Source organism: Hyperolius riggenbachi, chromosome 6 (assembly GCF_040937935.1).
Source record: "Hyperolius riggenbachi isolate aHypRig1 chromosome 6, aHypRig1.pri, whole genome shotgun sequence".
Taxonomy (NCBI): Eukaryota; Metazoa; Chordata; class Amphibia; order Anura; family Hyperoliidae; genus Hyperolius; species Hyperolius riggenbachi.
In genome coordinates, this window is record NC_090651.1 from 255,504,704 (window position 1) to 255,523,946 (window position 19,243).

Consider the following 19,243-nt stretch of genomic DNA (forward strand, 5'->3'; position numbering starts at 1 on the left):
TTAGAAAAGCGCTTTTAGCAAAAACGCACCGCCCAAAAATGTCAAACGTCCAACGCTAACATGATCGGAACGCAATGTGAACAAGGCCTAAGAGGGCTTTTTGGTCCTTTGCAGCCCCTTACACAGGCCCAGTGCACACCAAAACCGCTAGCAGATCCACAAAACATTAGCGGTTTTGGGTGTGGAGTGCAAATATTTGGGGCAGTGCACACCGAGCGGATTTGCATGCGATCCGCCGGCCGCATCCGCCTGAGCATCCGCTTGGGTAAAGTAATTGAATGGGCTGGTGCACATCGGCGGTTTGAGTTTTTTTGTAAACCGCAAACGTGCAGCAAGAGGCACGTTTGCGGTTTGCTAAAAACCTCAAACCGCCGGTGTGCACCAGCCCATTCAGTTACCATTAGCCAAGCGGATTTTCAGGCGGATCGGCTCGGTGTGCACTGAGCCACACTGTTAGAAGTTATTGTTCACCATGAGCTTGGTAGGCAATGTGTAACATTAGTGGTGAAATGCTATTATTACCTTGGTAAATCTAGCAGTTGTGTGGGGTGTTCAGCTAGAACACCCTGGATGTAGACTTTTTACAAGGAGATGAAGGATTAGGTTGAAGGAGAACTTCATAAAGTTAGCATTCATTAGGAATAATTAGATGGTTAATGAGATGCTAGTAATTCCACCTTGCATATAAATGTCATGCAAATTGTTTACAGTTTGGAATTAGGCCAGCCATATGAACGCCTGTGGAATCTGATTGTTAGCCAGTTCCAGGTTACATGCTATTTGAATTACATCTGCAAGCAAGGCAGAATGATTTGACCATTTCAATCATTGACCTTCTCTAGGTTTAACAACTACTCATGTTTTTTTTAATAGAGGGGTTCAGTGAATTCCAATTTTATGCAGAGTTTGTTGCAGTTTAAAAACACTGAAATAGGATCAGTTTAAATAGACAGCGATTGTATTTGATTGGTCCAGTTTCTGTCTGCATACATATTGCAACAAAATGTGCATCAAGTAAGAAAAAAATAGCATCTGATTGATCATCCTACTTGTCAGTAGTAGTAACCAGAGCTCTGCTGAGGCATCTAAAAGTTTTCCTGGTATGTAATTTAAAGCGGACCTGAACTCAGAACTTCCTCTCTGCTCTAAAAGATACGCAACAGCATAATGACCTTTAAACAAAAAACATTTATTTGGTACAGCTGATACAAATAATTCTGCACTGTTCCTCCTTCCTGATTCATGGAAGCAGACCTATTGTTAACATCCTGTGCTTTCAAATGAGCTTATCTGCCATCTCTGCTATTGCAGTCATGTGACACAGGGGAGAGATCAAATTACAACTTGTGATTAGACACAAATAAGGGGGAATTAAACAGGCTAAACTCTCTAAATACATACAGGGTGCATTTCTCTCGGTTTTCCTTTTTGTCCTGTGCAAGAGTTCAGGTCCACTTTTAACTAAACCATTCCCCAATAAATAGGTTTTATCTTGGCATGTTCTGCTGGTCTGAAAACCAGATGAGTGAGTTTATCTTTAATAGAAGGCACTCCTATCTTCATTACAGCCAATTAGCAGATGCTTTCATGGGCGGCCAGAGGCAGACTGATGATGCTTATCATGAGTGTGTTTGTTTTTTAGCAACACACAGTTGCCTGGAGCGTGGGGTGTCAGTATTACCTGCTGCCTCTGACGACATCATCACCATTTTTCACTAGTCATCAAGCTGTCATACAGAGGAGTGGTATGAGAACTTACCTGTGTGTCTGCAGGGGTCACTCACCTCTGCTACACGGAACTGATTCATTGCTCTGGAAAGATCCAGTTTCCATCATATAGTCCCTCTGGGGGATGCAGTATTCCCTGTATTCTATGAAATGTAATCACCGAGGCTTTCAGAAATAAGGGTGTGAACACACAAGTAGGTTACACCCTTTCCCAATAATTCAGCTCTGGAAAATGGGATAGCGAAGGCACATCTAAACTTGAAACGTGGAATATGAGCTGTATTTTGTTTCTGGGACATAAGTGGGATATATCATCACACTGGCCTGGGGCTTGTCCTGGGAGGGAAGTCACTCTATTGATCAGCTGAATGCAACTCAGTCCTCATAAATGATGTAACAGTTTAACAAAACAGTGTCTAGAATTGGGAAATGAAGGGCAGAAGGAAGTATGTCAAAATTGTGATGTGAATAAGTTACATCCAGAAAAGAGAGAAAAGAGCACTTAAAAAGAATGGATTTCTACCCGAGACAGTTTTTGTTAATTTTATATAGCGCTAATATCCCTTGAAGCACTTCACATAGTGTGTATAGTCATGTCAGTAACCGTCCCTCATAGAAGCTACAGTATAATCCCTACAACAGTCATTGTCTTCTGTTCCTATTGTAGTCTAAAGCCATTTTTTTAAAAGGTGAGGGGGGAGGACAGAGGGAGGGTCAGATAACCTATCTGTAAGTTATGGTGTGGGAGGAAACCCTTGGCCCTCATATCACACATGTAACAAGGAAAGATGTGGGGCTATATCAGCTGATTGGTTGTTGCTGTCTTAAAGAACAAGCGACACCCATGCTAACCTAGAAATAAAAAAAAACATATATAAGTAGATAAATACTACTTCTACTTACATAACAGATGTATTGTGCTATCCATGTAATGAGTCCTGTGAATTTTATAAAGGAAAAGCAGAAAATCCTATTCTAGGCAGTGGCCATTTGCCAAGCTAATGCTGACATCATATCCTCCCTGACTCTTCTTTTCCCCCCTTCCTTCTCTTGCTCATTGTGTATTCATTAGCTGCCCTCCTCTCAGTCTTCAGACACTCCCACTGAGGTGTATACTAGGAACTGCACTGTCTTTTTATTTACTCCTCCAATCACGGAGTCACCTCAGCCTTGCTTGTAAACACAAGTGAGCAGAGGGTGTTTCTGATAAGCAGCTAGGCAGGGAAATGGAAGAGAAGGAATATATTATAGATAAAAGACCCCCCCCCCCCCCAACATGCAACTGAATGGCAATGGCTATTAAAGGGCTGGTGCTCCTAAAGTATGTAACTCCAAATCAGTAAGTAAGTAACTCCAAATCATAACAGCAGAAAAAGTTTTGCAAGTTTTTGAATGCAGGATTAGCATCTTTATCACTTAATACACTCAGACCAGTTGCTGTTGAAATTTGATTTTATTTTTTATCAGGCAAAGCTGTTATTGATGCTATACCACAAATAGCAGCAAACTGATTGCGATTGGTTTGATTTTGGTCCGGCTGTAGTGCTCTTTTCTACTCCTTTTTCAAAATATTTGCATATTTTATCAAAACAAGCTTGAAAATGTATACAAGAAACACTGGTTATACTAAAATATGTGATGATGCTTTGAGCTATAGTCTGTGACAAGATTGCAAAATATCTCTACGGTTGACAACTTGACAAAACACTAGTAAAAAGTACTATGATGGCGTATGATGTATAGAGAGACGGTACAAATCTAGCCCCTGTGCCTTCGCTTGTAGAGATGCACTTGACTGTCCATGAAGTAAATCTAATAACATGTACCACAGCTACTTCACCTTATATCTGCCATATTGACACATCACATGCTACAGCTGTGTGAGACCACTGGCAGTGTGGCTTCCACACCTGATAGTCTAGCAGGCTAGCCTGGTTTATTTGAAGTTGGACTTGAGCAGAGTTTAGAGTGGACAAGCAGCACCTTTTGTTTTTCCACTGCCTTTGTCACTCACCAGGTGGCTCCATGCAATGTGTTACCAAGCCAATTTCCTTCCACTTGTCACTTTAATTAAACCTGAAAGAAAAGTGTTACACAGGATCTGTTCTTTCCAGTATGGGCTTTTGCATAATTAGAGCTTGGCTAAAAAATGGAACAAACATGTTTCTGTAAGATGCATTAAGGAAAGGTGATTACCTCTATTGTCCTTAGCCTGTGAGGAGAAGGCTTATGGTAAACTTTTGCAATGCTGCAAAGGAATTATGGCCTGTTGAGTTGACAGTAATTTCCACTGTGTTAACATTTTTACATGCCTTGTACGTATGCTAGATAAAAGTTTTTGGAAACCAGTGATCTACAACTGACAGTTAGTCATTTGGTTGAGAAACAGCCCAAGAACGTGAAGCTGTAATGACCAATGACAGTTCTCTGGCATAAAGCACTGTCAACATGAATCCATTATCATTCACGTGAGACTATTTGTACAAATATCTTTATTTACAGCAGGAAATATGTAGCACACAATGTGAATCCATTTATTTTCTTCACATACCTGTATTGTAAAGTCCTGTACTGCTGTCTTCCAGAGTAATTAGAATACTCCACCACAAATGCCCTGCATTTGTACAGAGTACAGTGAACCAAAGAAATGGTGTCCCAGAAGAGCCATTTTGTTGCTTCTTAATGCTAGTGCTCTCAGGAATGTAATGTACTTGAGTGACACCAGCGTACAAATAAAATGATCATTTTTTTCCCGTCTTCTGTAGAACTGGGAGTGAATCACCAACAGGCATTCTATTGTCTACTATCAGCAGTGGCCACACATATGCTTTAACTGTCTGGCAGTGAATATTGTAGAAGTGTGGTCAAAAGTTAGGCCAGTTGCTACCTTCTGTGCAGACTCAGACCTCTCAACCAAACACTAAAGACCATGGGATTGCCTGAAGACATATTTGCTAGCAATGAGAAGACCACAAGCTGGGTTGCAATCTGCAGTTTCCATAGACAGACTAGTGGGGTATAGCAGAGGGACATAGGAGGAAATAAACTAAAAATGAAGGCATTGTTGTAATGAGAGGTAAAAATGGGTGTAATGTGGCTTTTGTAGCTAATCCACAGGGACTGTAATGGATGCATAACACATTCAGTTGTTTGCTGTCCTTGGAATGCCCTCTGGGACAAGTCAGCTGCAACACTCTGCTACTTTAATTGGCTGCGGCCTATTGTCCACTTTGTAATGGGCTGTGGCCCCATTATGAAAAGTGTAACAAGTGTTAGGAGGAGACAGTCATCCTTCTATTCATGGTCAGCGTTCCGAATGTAACTGCTGCTTCTTGGTAGGTGGCATTCAGTGACACACAATTTCACTCGATTATTTCTGTTGTGTGTTGCTGAAGCAGAGATTAAAACTACATGACTGCTGTGATAGAATTCTTCAAAAGCACACATGTATATAAACCAGCCTTTAGCCTTTTTTGTGTACGGTATTTGCTCAGTATTTCAAGATGGTTGATCAGTTGATATTTGGTTTTTTTTTCATCCCTAAGGCTGCATTTCCACTTGTGCGGTGCGAATCGCCGCGGTAAAAATTCGCATGCGGATGCGAATTTCGCATGCGGGTGTATGCGAATTTTCATGCGAAGTCGCATGCGAATTTGCATGGATGACGATGCATGCGAATTTAACCTTGGCAGTGCTGGTGTGCTTTTTCCATTGTTTCTATGCGAATTCGCATGAAAATTTGCATGAAAATTCGCATACCTAAACCGCATGCGAATTTCCTATTAAATGCATTGTATGCGATTCGCATAGCGGTATGCGAATTCTGATGGCTCTGCCATCCAAATTTTTTCTGCACAGAAAAACGCACAGGAATCCTGACAAGTGGAAACAGTCCCATTCACTTGTATTGCTATGCGAATTTGCATGCGAAAAACGCATGCGAATTCGCAATAGTGGAAATGAGCCCTAACACCAACATAGTCCGCAGCACTTAAATTAATTAATTAAAAAAAAAAAATTCTTTGTGTGATTGCGTTCCAGTGTGTGTATCCAGGATTTCCAGTCCTGTAGTTTAGTCACCCTTGCAGTGTGTTGTATACAATAGAGAGCTGGGCATTCTTTCCTGGGGTGGGCTGATCCTTTCTCCAGGCTGACATTCCATTGCACATTTGATCCGCTAGCTCTTGTCATATCTTTAGCAAAGCTTGGGGAACCAGAAATTTGCAGGCGTGGATGTAGCATGACCTGTGACTGTAGGTAATTGCGCTCTGTGATTAAGGGTGTGTGCGAATCACCCAATTACACATTTCACAAATTTGCAGCTATTGACATCTATTTTTGAGTGTCTGTCCTTTCTGCCTGTCTAGGCAAAACAATTGCTCTCTGCTTCACTTCATTCGTAAAAAGTTAACTTGTGTTGGTAGTTGAGGGTTAGTGAACGAATTGGATTGTAAGTTCCTTTGTGCATGGTGTTTCTCTCCTCCTGTGTCGTGGTTTTGTGGTTGTATCAGGTTAGTTATTCATGCTTTAATAAATAATAATTCTATTAGGTGGCATTCTTTTGCTTTGCAAGGGGATTTTAGGCTTTTTATTGTGTAGACTTCCTCCTATACCCCAAAATACATATTGACATGTTAAATGGTTTCCCCAAAAACTGGCCCCAGTCTGTGCTAGCGATAATAGATTGCAAGTACTACTGAGTGAAGCTGACCATATATACCTATTAATTATCTCATTCAATTCATGGCAGATTTATCACTCTGATCAAATCTGCCAGAAATCTTTTGCTCCAACATGTCTGATCAAATTGTGATCTATTTTTGACTTAAAATTGAAACTATCAATTGGACAGGATGGAATATTGGAGTTGTTTTAGAGGGATGGTTGATCTATGGATGGGTAATTTGCATTGCATTGAAGCAGTGCAACACTGAGGCTAATTTCACACCAGGACGTTGCGTTAGAGGGGGCGTTAAGGTCGCATAACGTCCCCCTAACGCAACGCCTGGTGGTGCTGGATCTGGACGTCAGAGTGAGCCGCGTTGTGCAGCTCACTCTGGCGTCAGTGATGCCGTGATGCGCACCCTTGTGCGCATGCGGCATCACGTGGTCCCGCCGGCCAATTGCCGCACAAAGCGGCCGCTCCAGGAAGTAAACACTGCAAGTCACAACGTGCAGTGCATATTAATTAGCCATGTGCCTGGCCGCTCTCCGCTCCTCCACATGTGCAAGCAGTCTAACGCGGCTCAGCCGCGTCTAAAGTACTGCATGCAGTACGTTGTCTTGTGACGCAGCGTTACAATGTAACACAACGTGGGCACTGTGAACAGCCCCATTGATTTTTCATTACTGTGCGGTGGGCTGCGTTACAGGCTGCTCTAATGTGCGCCTGTAACGTCCCACTGTGAAACCAGCCTGAAGGTTGATCAATTTTCAATAGATTTCCTTCTGAAATTTGTTGAATACCTATGTGCTGTGTGTGGTAGGACTCGATCCCTCTTTGATCAGATTATGATTGGAGAGGAATCGATAATTTTGCCACATTGGATGGCAATCGGCTTGTCCAGCTTAAAGCTACATACACACTTGGAAGAAAGATCAAACGATATCAGTAGAGACATCTGATAATTTTTATGACATTGTCAGTTAGTGTTCTATACTCTCCTGCTTACGCTTGCTCCACCCATTGACCTTCAGGGGAAGTGATCATATATAATGTTGTCTTCTTAAAGCAGAATTATTGCTAAGACCGTCTGTTTTAAAGTGGACCTGAACTCATAACTCCTCTCTGCTCTAAAAGATACACAACAGCATAACCACCTTTAAACAATAAACATTTCTTTGTTACAGCTGATACAGATCCTAAAATAAATTTGCACAGTTTCTACTTCCTGATTCATGGAAGCAAACATATTGTTTACAGCCTGTGCTTTCAAATGGGCTATTCTGCTTATCTGCCATAGGCAGTCATGTGACACGGGAGGATCAAATTACAACTTGTGATTAGACACAAATGAGGGGGAATTAGGGCTGGTTCACACGGGCTTCTGCCGAGCTTTTAGACGCTGGCTTTTAAAGGCTTTTGGGAAGCGTTCAAGGCTAGCAGTTCTGGTCTCTGCTATGGTTTCCTGGCGTTTACCGCCTCTGAAAGCAACATGTTGCTTTCAAGACTAGATGAACGCCGGGATCTACCACTAGGCTTTCATGAAAGCCTGCAAAAGCCAGCTTTAAACGCTCCCATTCACTTGAATGGGACAGCGGTAGATCCCAAAAAACGCTGCTTCTTAAACGCCACAAAAACGCCCGTGTGAACTAGCCCTTAAACAGGCTAAACTTTCTAAATACATACAGGGTGCATTTCTCTGTTTTTCTTCTGTCCTGTGCAAGAGTTTAGGTCCACTTGAACTGAGCAACTGGGGTTTCCTATGATGCATCACTCCTGAATATGCAAATCATCTCTTTACACCCCTAAAGCCAGGCACACACCCAGAGCCACTGATGTATAATGATCCAATAGCTTATACATTTTACAGAGCCACACCAATCCAACATACATACAGCTGTTTTGGACTTTTCTGGACCTCAGTGCATGGCTGGGATTGATATGGCTCTATTGGATTTGGCTTGGACCAGTACAACAGAATACCCAGGTAGCTCATAAGAACCCAGAACTAATAGTAAAGTATAAGGGGCTAAAAGAGATCTAGTGGTTCTGGGTCACCATGAGCTATCTGAGTATTCTGGGAAGTGAATACCGTATGTGCATTTTAAAGCCCTGACCATTTTTTTGCACTGGCGCTGACCAACAACAAATCGGATGTTGTCATTCTCTCTCTTTATTGAAATGGCATCACACAGCTGTTGTCTAAAAATTTCCCTCCAGTGTAATGTATGCCCGGAAAAGCTTCCCATCTAAAGCTACATACACACGGGGGACAACTGTCTCCCGTTGCATGCATACACACGACCAGGGATCTGTCAGGGAGCGACAGCTGTCCACACGTCTCGCCAGAAAGGCAGAGACGCGGCGGAAGCTGTTTGTGAATGGAGCATCCCCCGGCCGGATGCTCCATTCACTCGCGTAGGTCTCCTGTCGCTAGCCCGCATACACACGCGGGACTAGCGACAGTTGCGGCGACAGCTGTAGCCGGCGATTGAACATGTCAATTGCCTGGCGACAGCTCCGATGGGCGACGGTTCGGGGCGCGCGCGTCATACACACGGGCGACCTGTCGCCGCAACACGCGCGTGCCACGTGGTTGCGGCGGCGGCCGTACCCTGTGTGTATGAGCCTTAATAGGAGTAGTGCTAGTTAACAACCCCTGGAGCTATTTAGTGTCCATTGTATTTGGTGCCATTCTTTTCATCTTTTCTGTTTATAAGCAGCCAGTTGAGCAGAGAAACTCTCTTTGTAAAGACTCTGCTATTAATATGTTGTCTTTCTGTTTGCTTTCAAACACATTAGATTTGTTTTTCTTGGTAATCTGTTAACATTTTGACAACCATCTGTCTGTCATCTGGCATAGAGGGAGGATTAGCTGATATTTATACATTGCAGACATGAGGTGTGGTGGGTGCTCGTCTTCCTCCTTCCCATTGTTTTGTTGTGACTGAAGTGCTCAGGTAGATCATTTCCTTCTCACTGCACTATATGGCAGCTGTGTTAACTGACAACCAGTCACAGATTTGGTAGCATTTTCTCTCCAAAAGGATTTAATGAGAATTCTCTCCCTTCCTGGTTCAGTGGAGATCTCCATGTTTGCCGAATTTTTCACCTTGTTCTGTGTTGGTGACCCAGAACAAGTATGTTAGTAGTATGCTGGTTATCTGTTCCGAATTAACTGCAGATGTGTCTCAATTACCAGAGCCACCAAATAATCATGACACCCATAAAACTGGTGTTTGTAAAAAGGGGGATAAAGTTGGCAGCCGCCATGTTCCTTACTAGTGGATTCCTTTCATATTCCACAAGCTTTTTTTTAGTCAACTCTACAATCATTGCTAAGAAAATTAAGCTATGTCTACCTGTTTAGATTCTTCCTGGCCAAAGTAGATTGTTTGTGATCATGTTAGTGAGATATGTGTGCGCCTGGCCCCTGACATCTTTACCTCCCCTCCAGCTGGTTTATCTTTGCCCAACCACTGTTGCAGGTGTAGGCACTCCCTTTTAAGTTGCTCCAACAGGGCACTGCTCTTCCTCCTCCCCTCTCCATATTACAGTACAGGCTGCTTGACCTGTAGCTGAGTCGTGTTTGTACAGAAATCGTTCCCAAACTAGCACCTGAATATATCACTAAAGCTGGCCATACACTAGGCCGATTACGCGCCGATCGACAGCAGATTCGATCACTGGGATCGAATCTGCTGTCACATCGTTCACGCTAAACTTCGATCTATTTCGTCCCGAAATGGATCGATCCCATCGATCGCTCAGTGCGGGAAATTACCGTCGATCGCCCGCGGGTAGGGAGCAGCGTACGATCGACGCAGGTATACATTACCTGAAGCTGGCTCCCGGCATCTTCTCTGCATCACCTCCCGGCTAGCATCTTCTCCGCATCACCTTCCGCATCATGGCATCCGGCATCCGTGTATAACTTCCTGTGTCACTGCAGTGACAGCGGAAGTACAAATGGAGGGCGCTCTATTTGAACTTCCGTTGTCACTGGAGTGACAGAAAGTTATATGCGGATGCCGGATGTAGTGATGCGGAGAAGATGCCAACCGGGAGGTGATGCGGAGAAGATGCCGGGAGCAGGCTTCAGGTAATGTATGCGGGGGGGGACCCAGCACTGCAAGGTGAGAGCACTAACCACTACTCCACTGTGCTGCCCAATAATGAAAACCCATCAGCTTTTCTGTTTGTAGAGAGATCTTCCCACTTTCTGTCTCAGGAATATATGCCACCAAGACCAGGAAGTGAGGTGAAACCCTTCTGAGGTGTACATTTAAAATGGTGACGGCCAAATTTCAGAGCACAGTGAAGCCAAGAGACCGCTTACCCTGCGCCTGCTGAAAGTCCGGAGTGGCAATACAGTCCGGGGGGAAAACATAATTCGGGGACCGGCTATTTCCGGCGGCTGAATTAAATATTTTATTTTTCTATTTTGCGCTTTTGCTGTCAGCAGCGCCTAAATTAGTCACTGAGTGCCAATATAGCTATAATTCTCATTACGGTCTGTGGCGGCGCCCAAAGTGATCCACTGAAATTAGCTGATTTGCTTCTGAGAACTTGCATGCTGGTTTAGCAACACGAGAAAACATTTAAAAACATTTCTGATGTGTTCTCACAAAGTGATTGTGATTACCGTACTTTCTCTCCCAGTAATTGAGAAGAGGAAGTGGATCTTTCCCATGAGGTCACAGACAACAGTAAAACCGTAACCTATGTTATCCCTTCTTTTCTCTATGCAAAACTAATTCAGTGGACCTATAAAAGCTTTGGTAATATCTTTAGGCCCACTATAATGGGTCTGATATAGAAAGAGACCAGTGTTTATATTAACAATGCATCGTTACCTGGCCAAACTGACTCTAGACTGTACCACCATCTTTATTAGCACAGACATACTGGTAACTGTCCCTTGTTGTGCTCTCAGCATGACTGACGGCACCTGGCTCTCTTGCACCCCCGCACAATCACACGCAGTGCAATCTGAGCACCCATACTGTCCTCATATTGCAACGACAAATTCATGGAAAGTGTGAATGGATATTTTAATGCCACTGAAGTCAGGCCAAGCTCAGCCTTGACAGGTTTAGATACGCATATTAATTCAGCAGCTTATATTTCTGGAACTGCTTATTTTGACATGCAGTTCTCCCTGCAGTTAACCCCTAGTTATGTTTGTTGCAATAATAGTCAGTTTCTCATGCAAAACTAAGGCTTTTGGGTGAGATTTACTGAAATGTCTCCTGCTAAATGGTAGCCGATCTTGTCTTATTTTGTTGTCCTTCAGCATTCTTTTTTTTTTTTTTTTTTTTTTTTGGGCCAATTTATATCTGATCTGCTTCCATGGCCAGTTATAGAGGATATTTTCCATTTGCACCCAGTTTCCCCCTAAAAAAAAAAAAAAAAAAAAAAGCAGAACGGTGTAGTTGTTAAACCGAGAATAAACCCAGCTGCCCTTAGAAACCGATACAGCAGATTTAAGATTCCAGTAAGGGGGTTTAGGAAACGGAAGCAGAATTCAATACAGATCAAGAAGCAAGCTAGTTTTCCCCGGATTTCACTTTTCTGTGCCCCATTCCACATGCAACCAGAAACCTGTTGACTTGTGTTGGACGTGTGCTGCCTATTCCCCCACCACTGGAAGACCACCCTTGAGACACTACAAAAATGCCCTTGGATTAGTGGGTCAGCATAAAGGGAAGGCATGTAGGCGAGATCAGCACAGGGATCTGAAACTAAACACTGGGTCAGACAAGTTCAGTCTTTTGAACATTATCCCGCTGACCGTAGAAATATCATCGAGATGTGTTGCTACATATAACCTGGTCATAGCTACACTAGCTAACCTGACACCATAATGGACATGTATCTTTGTTTGCTGCTGTGTAAGAACAGAACTGTGGTGGCTGAATACCACTCACTTATTATTACACCTGAAAATAAGGAGCAAGCTGTTGTTCCTGATTAGTGCAGAAAATACCCCCTTTTTTTTTTAATTTTTTTTTATTTTACAGCAATACAAGCACTCTGACCTCAATTCAATAAGCATTGCCACACTTGGTAATGCAGAAAGCAGCTGATTTTACCAAACACCTTCCCAAATTCCAGTTCACTAAACCTATTTACCGCACAGCAAATTGAAATCACCGACTAGTGAGATAAATTACCGACTTGTGCCGGAAAAACTCAAATGTCAAGAAATTGCAATTCACAAAGATTAACGCATTTTATAAATCAAACGATGTTCAGTATTTTTCTCCAGCTTTTCACAGCCAATAATTCACTCTCTCCATGCGGTAACTTTGACAGACAGCCAATAGAGACAGCCAGGCAGCCAATAGGGAGATCCGCACAGCCCTGCTTCTCACCCTGATTTGGTCCAACACTCTGGGAGACGGAACTTCACTCTCACAGAGCAGGGGAAGGAGCCTCTTTTTGAGGCTTTTCTGCATCCCTTTAGGTGTGCATATCTGTATTCTCCCATACAGAAGAGCTCCCTCTGGTGGCTGCAGCACATCTACAGGGATGATAGGATGCACTGACCATAAAACCCTTGCCTGACCGCTAATCTGCACCACAGCTGGTAAGTGAGACTAAAGGTGCCCATACACTCGTCAGATTGGCAGCAGACAGATAAGAAATGCATCTGATGATCTATCTGATGCGTTTTTAGAACATTTTTTACCAGGATAGAATTCCAATAGATTTCAGTTTGAAATCTGTTGAAATTCGATCTGATGGCATTTTTTTGCCATCAGATTTCCATTAAGGCCAATGCAAACTGATAAGCAATCTCATCAGATCGACCTAAATTTTCCACCCTGCTAGTTCGATGGAAATCCATCGAAATCGATCGAAATCGGCCGTCGATCGGTCGATTGGCCAACCGATTTGCGATCGATCGATCGATCGATCGATCGCGATCGATCGGTCGGCCAGAAAATCGGCTGAGTGTATGGGCTGCTTAACTGAACAGGGCTTAGTGAATTGAAGCATGTTTGTTTAGTAAATTACCAAATTTTTACCGCATGTGAGGAAATCTTAGTGAATTTGGGGAAAAAAAAGTGTAAAATACCGAATGCGTATTATTCGGTGAAATACCAAATGTGGTATTTTACCAAAATTAATTTATCGAACTGCCCTTAGTAAGTTGAGGGTTCTATCTCTGCAGCTACTTTGTCAGTATATGCAGCCCTGGGAGTGGGGTGGCCTGGTGACTATATACTTGCTGTGCAGGGTCTTCTGGAGTTGTTTGTTTGGTCTTACTTGAGGGACTACAGTAAACCTGAAATGCCAGTAAAACAATGTGGGGATGTGTGGGGGAATTTAAAGGAAACCAGAGCTGAATGACCGTAACAGTTTTATACATACCTCGGGCTTCCTCCAGCCCTATGCACACGGATCGCTCCCATACCGCTGTCCTCAGTCTTCTGTACCGGGTTCCGTAACTTCCTCCCTCCAGTCGCGGCCAGTCTGCGCAAGAGAAGTGCACTCTCTTCGTATCTCTCCGCTGGCCCAAAATGCAATACATTTGTGTTTTTATAAGTAACATGATAGATGGACTTCTTGTAGTTCTAGTGACAGCTTGCATGATGTAAAGTCTCCAGTGGTGCAGAAGTTGGCATGGCTGAGTACACTCGGTACCTGCTGTCTACACACTAGTCCAGAATCTGTAATGCTACTTACTTGTACTGATTTCACACTCTCTTCTTTGAGCACCAAAGTAGGAAAAAAAAGGCTTTGTGCTGCAACTATATGTAAACCATGAGCCTGTGCTGTCTTCCTCTGTCTCCTTGCATTGCCTAAACGTAGCCATACATCTAGTGATTCTGATTCAATCGACAAAGCGATTTACTTTTTTAAGGAATTGACTTCAGCATGGTTGATTGAAAGTTGATCGACTCGTGCCCATACACTACAGGTGATATCCTGTGCGATTCACCTTCACTGAAGATCATTGATCTGAATCGAATGACATGTGAACAGTAGCCGATTCCTGTGACCGATATCTTGCATCCTGCTCAATCGACTAAGCTGATCGAATCGACATGAAATCAGCCACTTATCATCGAGTTCTGGAACACTCTCTATTCTATAGAAGGATCGAATTGAATAGTCGATCGTACAGCCAAATCGCTAGATGTATGGCTTCCTTTAATCGGTAAAGGAACACATCTACATCATCTGTTTGCGACTACTTTAAGTGCCCTGACACATTCTCGTGTAGGTCTGTAAAGTAGGTTGCCATGTATTTTATAGAAACAAATGGTGCCTGCATTGCTTTCCATTGCATCGCTGACCCCATTCTGCTGTACTGATAGCGGTATTGCTGTGCTGCGCACATAAATACACGCAGGAGGGGGGCATTGTTAGAATGCACTGTTGCATAGTGCATAAGTGTGCTCATCAGACCATTCTGTCTATGCACACTGTTTGGTGTCTGAGTATTACTGATAATTTGCTTAAAGAGACTCCGTAACAAAAATTGCATCCTGTTTTTTATCATCCTACAAGTTCCAAAAGCTATTCTAATGTGTTCTGGCTTACTGCAGCACTTTGTACTATTACAGTCTCTGCAATAAATCAACTTATCTCTCTCTTGTCAGACTTGTCAGCCTGTGTCTGGAAGGCTGCCAAGTTCTTCAGTGTTGTGGTTCTGCTATGAACTCCCCCTTCCAGGCCCCTATATGCACACTGCCTGTGTGTTATTTAGATTAGAGCAGCTTCTCTCTTCTCTCTTATCTTTTACAAGCTGGATAAATCGTCCTCTGAGCTGGCTGGGCTTTCACATAGTGAGGAATTACAGACAAGGGCAAAGCTGTTTGCAGGAAGAAAAGAGCAGCCTGAAACTTCAGTGCATGAGAGATGCAGGGGGAAAGAAACACACAAATGATCTCTCGAGATTCAAAAGGAAGGCTGTATACAGCCTGCTTGTGTATGGATGTATTTTCTATGTGTGGACATACTGTACATCAACCTACTTCCTGTTTTGGTGGCCATTTTGTTTGTTTATAAACAAACTTTTTAAAACTGTTTTTAACCACTTTTAACGCGGCGGGGAGCAGCGAAATTGTGACAGAGGGTAATAGATGTCCCCTAATGCACTGGTATGTTTACTTTTGTGTGATTTTTAACAATACAGATTCTCTTTAAACACACTCAGCAAAGCGGCTGAGTGCCCAAGACCTTAAAGGTTCTTATTTTAAGAAGTCCAGGATAATAATAATACTCAAAGTTTATCTTATGCTGGATCCACACGGTGCGTTCGCGCACTCTATTTCCCGCTCGATTCCCGTCGATTCGTTTATTTCCAACATGTCCGATTTGGATTTCGATGGATCGTTCGGTCTATTCGGCATACTTTGCATGCGAATCGACCTAACCATGCATCGAAATCCAAATCGGACATGTTGGAAATAAACGAATCGACGGGAATCGAGCGGGAAATCGAGTGCGCGAACGCACCGTGTGGATCCAGCATAAGGCCTCGTTCATTGTCCAACACAGATTGCCATGCGATCTGAAAGCAACACGCACGATTGCATGCCATCTGCATTACAGTGAATGGGTCAGTGCTTTGCCAAAACATTTTGTGCTTTGCCAAAAAATGCGTGCAGCAGTGCAATAGTGCATCACTGAGCAGCACATGTAGTCTGAACTTCAGACAATGTAATCTATGCACTTCTGGTGTTCTTGCTGATCGCACACCATGTGCATTGCCAAAATCGACATGGCAAGATGTATAGTGTGCAGGGCCGGTTCTCTCATGAAGCTAGGTGAAACATTTGCATCAGGTGCAGAGATTTTAGGGGCAGCATATTTTTTTTTTTTTTTTTTTTTTTTTTTTTTTTTAACTGTGTACCTTCCTGAGGAGGAATGGAGTGGCTGAGGGTGAGCAGTTTGTTTGTCACACACTCACAGACAGCCAGTTTGCTATTGTGTTGAGCTGCTGCATGTTATGTGAGAACTTTAAATGAAGCAGAGTAAATTGTCGGGTGCTGTGCGATCATTCCAAATCGGGGGGAGGGGGCACCCTCACAAATTTGCCTCAGACAGCAAAAAGTCTAGAACCGGACCTGATAGTGTGAATGAGGCCTTAGGCTATGTAATAATAGATGGGTAGTATGTGTAAATATCCTGTAAAAGATGGCTTACTGTACGATATATATCTTAGATAAAGCTCCAGTGTTTTCCTGGGGAAAATGTTACTCACAGGACAGAAGAGAACCGGTCACATAACAAATATGGGAGCTACCATCACATTATTGTTCTTAAAAGCAGAAAAATGGTATTCGGACAACCTTCTTCTTGGTTTACTGCTTTGTGATTCAGTGACCCAGAACAATCCTGTAGCAACTGAGTGTTGCTATACTTGTACTGATATTTTTAGCAAAATGTCTGGAAGCCCATGAGCCATGGAAGCCATGAGCAAGGTGTGTTTGTACCATGTCCAGTATCCTCATAAATACTCTGAGGCTGCCTAGGCTTTCAGTGATACAGAGGTGTTCAGTAGGGATGGTCAATGAGACACAAATCATCCACACGGAGTTCATACATGTGTATTCAAATTTGAAATGCAAATATGTGCAGCCTAAAAATGGACCAAGCAAAATCCACCTTAATGGCATTTCATTGGTTCAGTTTCAAGCTGTCTAAATTTGCATAATCCTGTTTGATCTCGGAATGACTTTCATCCAACCTTGTATTCAGCATGAATAAACAAATTCTGACAGAACAGCATGACCAGCTCCTTTTTAATGATCTGGTTTCTGCCAAACTTTGTAACAAAATGTCTTCTTTGCAGGATTTCAACCATGACATACAGAAGGATAATGTCGACCAAAGGTTCCTCAGCATCTTTAGAAAGGGCAAGAAGAAAACTATTGTTCGCAATATGGGGCAAATGATACACTATTCCAAAGTCAAGTTCCGTTTCCAGCATAACCAGGTAAATGTTCTATGATGTTTACTGTTCGTGTGTAGTTTTTTGTTTTCTGTTTTAATACTCGAATTCCCTATAAACTAAACAAGCCACGCTCACAGGTTTTCAGAGAGCCAAGGCACTTTCAGACAACAGCAAGGGCTCATGGGAGCTCAGTCTGGGCAGGAGGAGGGGGAGGTATTACTAGCCAGAGATTTCAGAGGCAGAGGGGAGGAGGAGGGGGGATTTTTTTGCTCAAGATGCAGATAAGCCTGCCTCTGTGTAATGTTTACAAACAACATGGCCGCTGTTATTGTATCACAGGAAGAAATAATCATATTCTATTAAAGCTGTTTGCAGCTAGATTTGCTGTGTAAACTATCTAAACTTTGGATAAGATATATAGACAACTTACTTGTTATAATTAGTTTTTCATAGTTTTTCATCTCGGTTCCGGTTTAACCTCCTGAGCGGTATGGACGAGCTCAGCTCGTCCACCACCGCCGGAGGCTGCCGCTCAGGCCCTGCTGGGCCGATTTTCTTCAAATAAAGTGCAGCACACGCAGCCGGCACTTTGCCAGCCGCGTGTGCTGCCTGATCGCCGCCGCTCTGCGGCGATTCGCCGCGAGCAGCGGCGAAAGAGGGCCCCCCTAGCCGCCTGAGCCCTGCGCAGCCGGAACAAAAAGTTCCGGCCAGCGCTAAGGGCTGGATCGGAGGCGGCTGACGTCAGGACGTCGGCTGACGTCCATGACGTCACTCCGCTCGTCGCTATGGCGACGATCTAAGCAAAACAAGGAAGGCCGCTCATTGCGGCCTTCCTTGTTTATTCTGGGCGCCGGAGGCGATCGGAAGAACGCCTCCGGAGCGCCCTCTAGTGGGCTTTCATGCAGCCAACTTTCAGTTGGCTGCATGAAATAGTTTTTTTTTTATTAAAAAAAAACCCTCCCGCAGCCTCCCTGGCGATCTCAATAGAACGCCGGGGAGGTTAAAGGACCACTATTGTGAAAATCATAAAATTGAAAATGCATATAAACGCATACAAATAAGAAGTTTGTTTCTTCCAGAGTAAAATGAGCTATAATTTTCTTTTCTCTTATGTTACAGTCCCTTACAGTAGGTAGGAGAAATCTGACAGAACTGACAGATTTTGGACTAGCCCATCTCATGGGGGATTCTCAAGGTTTTGTTTATTTTCAAAAGCACTTAGGCCCCATTCACACTAGAGCGTTTTGCCACGATTTTGGAAAAACGCTCAAACGCTAGCGCTTTTTAAAAGCGCTAGCGTAATGAAACCCTATCGGCCCATTCTTACTTGGGCGATTTGCGCTAATCAGCGCAAATCACCCAAAAACGGGAAGAAATGCAAACGCGTCGCCTGCACCATTTTCAGGCGATTTTGTTTCAGTGCTATAGAAGTGTTAAACGCGATCGCGGCAAAATCGCTGCAGTGCTCAGTGATTTTTCTGCGTGAAATTGCAGAAAAATCACTCCTACAAACGCCGGAAAAAAGTGTGAATGGGGCCTGAGTGAATGGCAGTTGCTCTGTCCAACTGCCAAAAAAGTTTGCAGTGAGCAGTGAAGCTGGCCAACATCATTGTATAAATTATTCTCAGGGAATGTCTTTATAAGGAATAAAAGCCTTGCTGAGAATCAACATGAAGAGATGGACTAGTCCAAAACCTGTTGGTTCTGTCAGATTTCTGCTACCTACTGTAAGTGACAGCAACATTGGAGAACAGTGTTTCATTTAACATACTTGTATTTGTATGTTTACACATTTTTATTTTATTTGTGATAGTGGTCCTTCAATGTAATTTTCAGAAAACCCTGACTGATGTCTCCTTCTTTCCTAAAAATAAGGTTCCAGGTCTCACAAAATGCAGAATTATTGATCAGAGCTGCTGCTGAGTTCTGTTGATGTG

The 19,243-nt window shown here is 43.2% G+C and overlaps 1 protein-coding gene across 1 annotated transcript in view; it reads left to right on the forward strand.

Annotated features, from left to right (window-relative positions):
• PLEKHN1 (pleckstrin homology domain containing N1) overlaps positions 1-19,243 on the forward strand; it is a 76,546-nt gene that overhangs the window by 18,920 nt on the left and 38,383 nt on the right. Inside the window, exon 3 of the mRNA XM_068240723.1 lies at positions 17,205-17,348. Within this exon, the coding sequence (XP_068096824.1) occupies positions 17,205-17,348 (144 nt within the window). The remainder of the gene's footprint in view (positions 1-17,204; positions 17,349-19,243) is intronic.